The 11,301-nt window shown below is 44.9% G+C and overlaps 1 protein-coding gene across 4 annotated transcripts; it reads right to left on the bottom strand.

Annotated features, from left to right (window-relative positions):
• Window positions 1-12: 12 nt before the first annotated feature.
• On the bottom strand, window positions 13-10,973 carry TMEM219 (transmembrane protein 219). Of its 4 annotated transcripts, none has more exons than XM_025920125.2 (6): window positions 10,819-10,973; window positions 9,546-9,744; window positions 9,279-9,468; window positions 2,730-2,959; window positions 1,152-1,321; window positions 13-112 (listed from the first exon to the last, which is right to left on the bottom strand). In XM_025920125.2, exons 2-5 carry the CDS (start codon window positions 9,708-9,710, stop codon window positions 1,184-1,186), a joined length of 723 nt encoding a protein of 240 aa, XP_025775910.1. In that variant the 5' UTR covers window positions 9,711-9,744; window positions 10,819-10,973; the 3' UTR covers window positions 13-112; window positions 1,152-1,183. The 4 variants fall into 4 exon arrangements, with proteins under 4 accessions (XP_025775910.1, XP_025775911.1, XP_086548571.1 ...); XM_025920126.2 differs by having other exon boundaries at window positions 9,546-9,747; window positions 10,819-10,972; XM_086692445.1 differs by lacking the exon at window positions 10,819-10,973 and adding an exon at window positions 10,315-10,714.
• Between the last annotated feature and the right edge of the window lie 328 nt (window positions 10,974-11,301).

Raw genomic sequence — 11,301 nt, 5'->3', positions numbered from 1 at the left:
CCCTGGGCGACATTGGGCAAAAAAGCCTTTTATTTCCCCCCACTTTCCAGCTCTCCATTTTTTGTAACATCTCTTCGAACTCAGAACAAAGGCCAGAGGAGTTGATTCACACCTGGAGAAAAAGAAAATTAAAAACCAGGGCAGATCACAGGGCCCTTGGGGGAAGCTCTGGGATGGCTGCAAAGGAAGGAGCAGAGGCAATGGCAGCTAGAGATAGGTACAAGCACTTATCTTGACTGGGGTGGATAACTTCAGGACCCCAGGATCTGCTAGGAGCCAGAGAGGCTTCCTTTCCCAGTCCACTCAGATCTAAGAAAGGCTAAGAGAGTTCCACCATCTCCCATCCCAGGCAGATGGATAGGGCAGTGAAGTCTAGCCCTGAGCAAAATAAGCAAGGTTGATTTTCAGCAATCCAGTTCCTTTGGCCAGAGCCCCTCCCTGGGCTTGGGCAGTTGCCGCTTCTCCCAAGGTTATTTCCTAGGGCACAGCAGCCAGTTGTTGAAGCTGAGAATAGTTTAAGAGTTGGCTGCACAATAGGTAACTTGCATATTATGTGAGATCCATCTGACAGAGTGAGACTTTTTTACAGAAAAATTTTTTTTCTTTAATGAGCTGACACATGAAATGGTTAGCCAATATATCCCCCACCCACTGCTACCTTTGTGAGGTGTGTTCCTCCAAAGGTCCTGTTAGCAGAATCAACTTTTTCTAAATGCAGTGAAGGCTGATGGAAAAGAGGTGTATGTAAAATGCTTGGGCACAAAGTATGTGCCTAGTAAATGGGCATCACCGATCCTTTTGAGCTGTTCAATTTGAGTTTTACAAAAGCTGCATCATAAAAATGGGTATCACGATGTCAGGACAAAAGCAAGACAACCCTAATTCGCATCCAGGATGCATCATCAAATTTGAACCCTCCTGACTCCCACTGTTACCAAAAAACTTGGATGTGAACTACAGCTGTGCATGAAATCTTAAAAATCAGAATGTTAACTGAAAGCAGTCAGTCACAAAAGAATGCATGTGATTCCATCTACATAAAGTTCAAAAATAAAACCAAACCATATTATTAAGGAATGACTCTATCTCAGTTATAATTGCCACCCCTACTCCATCCCCTACTCCCACAGGACTGGGGCAAAGAACCTTACCTGAGAACAAGTTGGGAACTAGGCCAGCGCCCTCAGAGCCGGGTTCTAGACCAGTGGGATTCCCGGCGCGGGTGAAAGCACACAGCAGTGAGACAGCAGAGAAGGCCACAGAAGAGAAGCAGGAAGGAGCCCAAAACAAACAGTCTGGAGCCACACAGAGCCAGCTCCTCCTAGGGATGGGCACAGGAAGGGAAGGAGGCATGAATGAGAGAGGGAGGGTGGAGAATCTTCCCCTGGGAAGACATCTTATCCCCAGGCCAAGAACTACAGAGAGAAGCCCCCATGGGGGAGAGGGCTCTCTACATCCAGGAGAGAAGGAGAACCCAAAGAGAAAATGTAATTTCTGTATAAGCTAATTGTCTCGATGGTCTACAAACTGCTTTCTTGCCCAGCCATTTACGTGAAATCCCACAATGTCTCTAGGAGGTAGGAAAGTCCACTACTATCCACGTTTTAAATATGTTCAAGTAGGGCCAGGTCTGGAAACAAGTATTTTCTCTGGTTCTAAACTCCCAGGTGATGTTCCTCACCAGGGTCCTTGCAAGTGTGAGGAAAGAGTACACAGCAGCCTCCTAACTGGTCTCTCTCCTTCCACACAGCACCACTGGACCCCCTGGCCTACAGTGTCAAGTTGTAGCATTTTAGCCTGGCATCACGGTACCTCATAATCAGGCCTCTGCATCCCTTCTGTCTCTTCCCCTCAGTCATTCCTAAGCCCCTCAGCATGCAGTGCCCTCGAAGGCCGAGCACTTTTCAATCTCTAGGCCTGTGTTTGTGCCGGTCCTTTTGCCTGAAATGCGTTCCCCCTCTCCTGAACCCCCTCTATTGCATTCTCTATCCACATCTTCCTCCTCTTCAAGGGTCACCGTGAAAGGGCAGACAAAGCCTGGGACTACAGTCAGAAGGCAGAGGTTGCAATCCTGTGTCTGCCACTTAACCAGTTGTGTGGCCTTGGGCAATTCGCTCCCTCTAAGCCTGTTTCCTCATCTGTAAAATGGGATAATAACAGCTACCTCAAAAGGCTATTTTAAGATCAAATGAGATAATGAACTTGAAAGCACTTGGTACATTATAAACTACTGTACACAATTCCCTTTCTTAAATGCCACCTTCTCTGTGAAGCACTCTCCATAAATGTTCAAGTTAGGGTTAATTGCTCCTTACTCCATGTCTGAATAACACTTTGCTCACATCTCTATGATAGCAATTAGCCCATTCTGCCCCTTCTTACAGCTTCCAAATTCCTTTATTCTGTTTAAAGACAAATTAATAGCAATAGCTGTCGTTTATCCAAATCTCTGTTATGTACCAGGCATTGTCCTGAGCACTTGACATTAATTCTCATTCATCTTTATTTGTTGGAATCAGGAGATAATATTATGTTTTCCATTTTACAGATGATGTTTCCATTTTTACAACTCAGAGAGGCTCAGATGCTTGCTCAAGGTCACACCCCCTCTGAGGCAGAATTATAGAGCCCTATGCCTTTTTCTGTTAGGTAAAACTGCCTCCAGAAGCCTTCAAGACACAGCGTTCAGCACGGCAGTCTATGAAACCCCAACAACCTGAGGTTCTTACCGACGTGAGCAGCTTGGTGAGCACGAGGCCTTCGTGGCTCCAGACCCTGACACACTCCTCAGCCATCCTAGAATTCAAGGTGGCATTTCCTGCTCCCTCCTCTGAGCAGGATATGGGGGGCTGGCTGGCGGGCAGGATTCCTGGGGCAGCACTAAAATACAGGCAGGTTCCTGGGGTCCTCTCTGCGGTCACCCTGGCTGTAATGAGGACCAGCTCTGTTGCAGAGGATCCTATGAGAGACACAGGAGAGGGGTTGGAAGAAAATGGAGGGTGGGTTGGAAGCCATCCATCTTCAGACTTACATTCATTTCTAAGGTTTCCTACAGTACCGGGTGTTTTGGCATTGAGGCTATTCAATAAAGTACTCTATGTGCCATCATCATGTCATTGAGAAATGACAATAACTGTGTACCAATATAAACAAAAAATTAAGTTAGCTTACAATCAATAAAGTAATCATACCAGTACTCACAAAGTTGCAGTGAAACTGGGGCAGATACACATTGCCAATGTCAGTCTGTATAAACTAGTTTGTCCTTTTTAAGAAAGTAGCTTTCTACTAGGTACCAAAATCCATTGAAAGGTTCACACCCCATTTCAAATTAGCGGGAAAAGGATGGCCTATTTAGTCAGTGAATTTGGAACGATTTCCATTTGTGGAAAAAAAAAAGTTAGACTCATCTCACACTACAAAATAAAGTCCAGATGTGCTAAAGACCTATACTAACAAACTAAACAAAACAAAACCCAAAGAAAATACAGAAGAATATTTTCTAATTTTAAAGTGAGGAAGGCCTTCCTAAAAAAGACACAAGACCTAAAAGCCTGAGTAAAGAATGAGAGCAATAAACAACTCATAACAGTTAAAGACTTCTCTACAGTGAAAGAGAACTTAAAAAAAGTAACAGAATGGATGAAAATACCTATGTTTAACTGGCAAAAAGGTTTACTATACAGAATGTAAAAGGATCTTCTAAAAATCAAGAAGATAAAGGTAAACCATTTTTTTCTTTCTTTTCCCCCCACAAAACCGCAAGACAAATAAAAGTAAAATGGGCAAAGGATATGAACAGGAAATTCACGGAGGCACAAAAATGGCCAATAAACCAAAAGATGTTCAACCTCACTAATAATCGGGAGAAAGTAAATTAAAACAGTCAGGTAATTCCTTTGCTCATTAAATTGGTAAAAATTAAAAAGACTGATAATAATAAGAATTGCTGAAGATGTGGGGAAATGGGCAGTTTTAATGAGTGACACCTTTCAGAAAAATACAATTTGGCTGTTTCTGTCATAATTTCAAATGGGTACAGAGAGGGACTAGGAAGATGCCGATCAAACTGTGGACTGTGCAGGGGAGATGAGGAGGATTTTTTGTTTTGTTTTTCTGATAGAGAGAGAGTAGGGGGTGGGGGGGACACAAGGGAGGAACAGAGAGAGAGGGAGATGGAGAATATGAAGCAGGCTCCATGCTGACAGCATACAACCCGATGGGGGGCTCAAACCCACGATCTGTGAGATCATAACTTGAGCCGAAGTCAGTCACTTAACCAACTGAGCCATCAAGCACCCTGAGGCAAGGAAGATTTTTACACCTGCTTTGTATACTTCTATGTGCTCTAAATCCACAACAAAATGAATTTGTCCATTAAAAAAAGGTCCATACCCTTGGACTCAGTCATACCACTTGTAGAAACTAATCCTAAGGTAAGGATTCAAAAGAAAAATGCCACGTATACCAAGATGTGTATTGTGATTTCACAAAAAATGCCAAAAAATAAGAAACAGTAGAGATGTTTAACACTAGGAAAAGCATTACAAGTGATGGCCTAGCCACTTAATGGATCACCTTACATCCATTAAAATAATAAATAACATTCAGGCCGGGCAGTAAGAAAAAAGAATGATGTCATAAGGAGAAAAAAGAGAAATAGAAACCAGTACATATATCGTAATGAGAACTGAGAAATGTACATGTAAAATTTTCTAAGAGAATGCCCCTTTTTCAGTGTTTTCCAGATCAAATTAATTACCAAAGTCCTGTCAATCCCACACTGCCAATGTCTCTTAGATCAGTCCCGGTTTTTCACAGCATTGTTTTAGCTCAGTTTTTCTTATCATCTTCTTTTTTTTTTTCCCAAAGATTTTATTTAGGGGTGCCCGGGTGGCTCAGTCGGTTAAGCATCCGACTTTGGCTAGGTCATGATCTCACGGTTCATGAGTTTGAGCCCCGCATCAGGGTCTGTGCTGACAGCTCAGAGTCTGGAGCCTGCTTTGGATTTTGTGTCTCCCCCTCTCTCTGCTTCTCTCTCTCTCTCTCTCTCCCCAAAATAAATAAATGTTAAAAAAAAAAAAGATTTTATTTAATTTTTTTTAAGTAATCTCTACACCCATCATGGGGCTTGAACTCACAACCCCTAGATCAAGAGCCGCAGACTCCACCAATTGACCTAGCCAGGTGCCCCCTCTCATCATCTTTCTATTGCAACCACCTCCTAACTGGTCCTCCTCCATCTGGGCGCATTCCTACCAGACAATCAGCCAACAGACTGTGATCTTTTAAAAGAACAACAACAAAACCCTACTATTTTTCTGCCTAAAATTGTGAGTTTGCCCAACGTACTAAAGTTCAACTACCTGGGCTTGGCACACAAGACCTTCCATAGGATTCTGTCTGCTCTCTCCAGTCCATCTGTTGCCACTCACTCAACACTCCTTCCCCTGCACCAAAATGAACCCCTTGAAGTTCTCAAACATGCCATTACGGTCCCCATCTGCATACTTTTGTATGTGCTTGTCCCTCTGGCTGGAAGAGCAAAGCCCTAAACCTCCCTCAAGCCAGCTCAGGCACTGAATCCTTGGAAAAGCCTCTTTTCACTTGGCAGGCTCCTAACTATTCCCACTGTATCTTGTGAGCTACTACATACATTGAAAGGTATTTACTTTGGGGAGCCTGGGTGGCTCAGTGGGTTGAGCATCTGACTCTTGATATCAGCTCAGGTCGTGATCCCAGGGTGGTGGGATTGAGCCCCAACTTGGCTCAGCAGGGAATCTGCTTGAGATTCTTTCTCTCCCTCTGCCCCTCCCCCACTTGTGCACATGCTTTAGCTCTTTCTCAAATAAAAATTAAAAGGAAAGAAAAGAAAGAAAGGTATTTACTTCTGTTCATGTCTGTATCCTTGCTAGACTGTAAGCAGCTTGGAGTGAGGACCCGGGTCTTATACATCTCTATATTCCCCATGCTTGCTACATAATAGGTGCTCAATAATTATTACTTAGGTGATGCAATCATAGGTGGGTTATATTTTATTTTTGTCCAGAGTAATCTCTCATGATATTATTCTGGTTCTAACCATTATAAAAAGAACAAGGGCTTGTTTGCAAACACAGAACTGGAGAAGTTGATCCTAAAATTCATATAGTAATTAAAGGAATCTGGAATAATGACAATTTTTAAAAAGAAGAACAAAGTTAAGGACTCACATTTTCTTTTTTTTTTTTTTAAGGTTTATTCATTTTTCAGAAACAGAGAGAGACAGAACTTGAGGCGGGGAGGGGCAGAGATAGAGGGAGGCACAGAATCTGAAGCAGGCTCCAGGCTCTGAGCTGTCAGCACAGAGCCCGACGCGGGGCTTGAACTCACAGACTGTGAGATCATGACCTGAGCCAAAGTTGGATGCTCAACTGACTGAGCCACCCAGGCACCCTGAAGACTCACATTTTCAGATTTCAAACTTAATACAAAGCTACAGTAATTAAAAGAGTGTGGTGCTAGCATAAGGATAGACATATGGATCAACGGAATAGAACTCAGAGTTCAGCAATAAATTCATATATACATCCATGCTCAGCTGGTTTTCAATAAGGGTGCCAAAATTATTCAGTAAGAAAGAATAGTCTCTTCAACAAAACATATTGGGACAACTGAATAGCCACTTGCAAACAATGAAGTTGGATCCCATCCTCACATCATTCACAAAAATTAACTCAAAAATGGATCATAGAGCTAAGTGTAAAGTCAAAACTACAAAATTTTAGTAGAAAATATACAAGTAAATCTTAGTGAGCTTGAGTTACGCAAAGCCTGCTAAACCAACACACTAAAAGCACAAGCAACAAAAGAAAAAATTGATAAACTGGATTTCATCAAAATTAAAACCTTCGTGCTTCAAAGAACACCATCCACAAAATGAAAAGACAACCCAGAGAATGGGAGAAAATATTTGCAAATCATACCTCAGATAAGAGACTTGTATCCAGAAAATATAAAGAACTCTTATAGGGGCACCTGGGTGGCTCAGTCGGTTGAGCGTCTGACTTTGGCTCAGGTCACGATCTCACAGCTTGTGAGTTCGAGCCCCGCGTCGGGCTCTGTGCTGACAGCTCAGAGCCTGGAGCCTGCTTCGGATTCTGTGTCTCCCTCTCTCTCTGCCCCTAATCCACTTGCATTCTGTCTCTGTCTCTCTCAAAAATAAATAAACATTAAAAAAATTAAAAAAAACTCTTAGAAGTCAATAATTATAAGACAAATTATCCAATTATTTTTTCACAAGCAAACTCCAAATAAACATTTCTCCAAAGGAGATAGACAAATAAGTGCATGAAAAAAAGACGTTCAGTATCATTAACCGTGCCAATCAGAACCACAGCAAGATACTATTTCCCACTGCCTAGGATGGTTGGAATAAAAAAGACCGACAATAACAAATGTTGGTGAGGACGCGGAGAAATTGGAATTCTCATTCACTGCTGTAAAACAGCCTGGAAGCACCTCAAAAGATTTAATGGGAACACCTGGGTGGCTCAATCAGTTAAGTGTCTGACTCTCGATTTCAGCTTAGGTCATGATCACAGAGTCGTGAAATCAAGTCCTGTGTTGGCCTCCAAGCTGAGAGTGGAACCTGCCTGGGATTCTCTCTCTCCCTCTCTCTTTGCCCCTCCCTTGCTCATGCGCGCTCTCTCTCTCTCTAATAAAAATGAACGTTAAAAAAAAAAAAAGATTAAACATAGAGTTACCGTATGATCCAGTAACTCCACTCCTTAGTATTTCATTTTCCTCAAGAGAAATGAAAATGTATGATCACACAAAATCTTGTATGAGAATGTTCATGGCGGCATTGTTCATAATAGTAAAAAAGTAGGAACAATCCAAATGTCAACGAACTGGCAAATGGATAAATGAAAGATGGACTATTCATACACTGAGCGCTATTCGGCAATAAAAACATGAAGCACTGGTAAGTGCTACGACATGGATGAACCTTGAAAACATGCTGGTTGAAAGAAGCAGTCACAAAAGACCACATATTGTATGAAATGTTCAGTACGCAAATCTACAGAAAAAGCAAGATTAGTAGTTGCCTGTGTCTGGGAGGTTAGGAGGAAAAGGGGAGTGACTGATAATGGGTTTAGGATTTCTTTTGGAGGCAATGAAAATGTTCTAAAATTGACAGTGGTGAGAGTTGCCCACTTTTGTGAGTATGTGAAAAGCCATTTAATTGTACATTTTAAATGTGTGAATTTTATGGTATGTGATCATATCTCAACAAAGCTCTCATATATATATATTTAGAAAATAAAAAGCACAGGAAAAATCACCCCAAGTCTGTATATATCAGACACCTGCCTTTATTCTCATCCTTTGATCACACATATGTATACCTGGACATAAGAGACCTCCCCCTGCGACACACTCAGCTACATATGTAATTCACAAGAGATGCTTAGAATGATAGTGTCGAAAAGGACCTCAGAAGCCAGACAGTTCCACCTTTCTCTCCTCCCTTTTCATCTCCCCAGTTTCAGACAAGGAACTTGAGGCCAAATCTCATGCAGGAATAAACTGACACACTCTCTCTCGCTCTCTCTCTTATCATTTTCCCAGATGACTCTAAGCTCTGTGGGAATGGAGATGCCTAATTTTTTTCTGTATCGTCCATAGCACATAGAGCTGTGGTAAGAACAAAAGAGAAACTTAGGACACTTGCTTAATTGAAGGAGGACATGCTTCTTGAATATCCCCGAGGAGAAAGAAGGTAGCCTCCAATAGGAGAAAGCGGTAGAGATCAAGAAGGATGAGAAAAAACATTAGGTCAAATCTACCCCATCTCATTACACCTCCAAGGATGGAACCAAAAAACCTCAGGGGCACCTGGATGGCTTTGTCTGATTTGATTTCAGCTTGGGTCATGATCCCAAGGTCATGGGATTGAGCCCCATGTCAGGCTCTGCACTCTCTGTGTCGGAGCCTACTTAGGAATTTCTCTCTCTCTCTCTCTCTCTTTCTCTCTCCCCCCTGCCCCCACCCCCACTCATATTCACTCTCTCAAAAACAAACAAACAAACAAACAAACAAACAAACAAACAAACCCACCTCAGAGCCGGAAGAGGAGAAAGAAAACACTTGTTCACTGAAAGTATCTAGCCCTTACTACAGCAGAAGTGACTAAGGCCAAGGGATATGCCCAAGGTCACCAGGTTGGGGAGGTCAGAGACAGGGCCCACCCCTAAGTGTTCTGATGCCCAACCCCTATTCCTCCTTGATCTCACCTTTCAATCCAATATGACTACCCAGGACCTGGGTTTCGAATGTCTGGGTCTTGTTCCTGTCTGGACCATCTCCGAAGTTCAAGGTGGTCAGTAAGCCTACAACGTGAGATCCACGCGACTTCCGTGCGGCTGTCCCATTCACGGGGCACAGGGTCAGCTGGCCAAAAGATCTCAGGAAAGAGACCCAGTCCTGTGTGCAAAAGAAAGGTGAGAGGTGAGACATTAGCAGCATGAGCAGACCTGTATGGAAAGGATGAAGGTACTCACCTGAGGGATGTCAGGGCTGCGCAGGCCAGTCCTGTGGGTGAGGAGGAAGCTGCCAAGGCCCAGGCCTGAAAGGCCAAGAAGCAGCAGGATCAAAGTGGCACAGACCAGAGGTGGGTGGTGGGCGAGACAGAGATGCAGGTTGTGCCCTGCCTGGCAGCTGCCCATGGGGAGGAGAGGGGTCCGGGCCTCCACGGAGAGCCTGCTGGAGGACAGGAAGGAAGAACTGGACAAGAGCCTGAGAGTCAGAAGGCACTTACCCATTTTTATTCAAAGGGAAGCTAAAGCACTGAAAAGACAGGGGACTTGCTCAAGGATCCACGGCCAATAGTGGCAGAGCCAGGACAAGAACCCAAGGCTCTTGACTCCAAGTATTCATCCCCCTGCACCACTCAAAAAATGTCTGCTGTATTTCATTTCTGATGTGATCAATGCAGAAGCAAAGTAGAGCACACTGTGCTCGAAAACGGAACCCAAATGGAGAGTTCTCAAGGGGAGAAATTGAGGAAGCAGCTGTTCTGGGGTTAGGGTTTGGCTGAAGAACAATTCCAGCCAATAGCCTAGACAAAGGAAGTGTCTGATGAAAAGAACTCCACTTTGGAGCAAAAACGGTTCAGTCTGAAGCCTCCTCGGCCACTCACTGGCTATGTGAGAAAAATCTGTTAACCTTTGTGAGCTTAAGGATCTGTGAAGGGAAGGAGGGTGAAGAGTGGTTCTAAGAACACCAAATAATGAGGACTAAATGTGACAAATAAAGCAGTTTGCACAGTACTTGGGCCTTGCAGGGACGCAACAAATGTCCATTTTCTTTCTGTTTCTCTGTGTCATAATGATCTTTAAAACTAGGTGAAGCAAAGCAAAAAACACTGTGGTGGAAACTGAGGTTCGGGGACTTTAACAGAGGAGGGGCAGGGCCAAGGTCTGAAACCCGTTTTCTGCTTCCAGGTAGAGAGAGTGCCCTTTGCCAAGCAAGAAGCAACAGTCTTATGAAAAGGAACATCTGGAAGACGGGATAAACATATTGGGTGGGGGGAGAAGGAAGGCTCCAGGGAAATACAGGTGTCCCAAATGCCCAGCCCCTGCCCTGCCTCCCGTCCCGACACATCTGGAAAGAGGGAGGAAGCGCGAAGGGGGAGGGCAGAGCCTGAGGTCAGCGGCTGGTGGTGCCCCTGGGCCTCCCCTCCCCCCGCCCCAAGCCCCTCCTGCATGAACTCAACACCCGCAACATCCCTTTCCCGGTCTTGCGGCGTCGGTTCCGCCTGCCGCTAGCTCTCACCGCTCGGAGCCGGGCGGAGGCCGGCGCCCCCCGCGACGTCACGCGTGGAGCAGCGAAGGGGCGGGGTCCGTGCTCCCACTCACCCACCCCCACCCTCGCCGTGGGATTCGCATGCGCAGTGGCCACGCGGGCGGCCGCCCGGCCTCTCCTCGACTGGGCGGGGGCGTACCAAGAGGAAAGGCAAGGAAGGGGCAACGGAGAAGAAACAACCCCGCGGTAGCTGAGTGACAGGGAGAGAGGCAAAGGCGCTGACTCCAGGGACGTTGTTAGAATTGGAAAGCCTCACTCCGGAGACACTGTGGGGCATTTCAACGACAATCCGGTCGCGGGCATTTTTCTCTTGTTGGTCCCCCACCCGCGCCAGTCGCACAGCCCAGCCGCGCCCAGGTTCCGGGTAAGAATTTGGGGTCCGCCCGGGGGCGGGACTCCAATCCTAGGACTCTGGCCTTCTGGGCTGTTTGGGTTCGGCTCTTCTCTGCGGAC

Source organism: Puma concolor, chromosome E3 (genome assembly GCF_028749965.1).
Source record: "Puma concolor isolate L17-30 chromosome E3, mPumCon1.1.hap2, whole genome shotgun sequence".
Classification (NCBI taxonomy): Eukaryota; Metazoa; Chordata; class Mammalia; order Carnivora; family Felidae; genus Puma; species Puma concolor.
The sequence above is the reverse complement of the archived record's forward strand: the minus strand, read 5'-3'. Positions and strand labels throughout refer to the sequence as shown.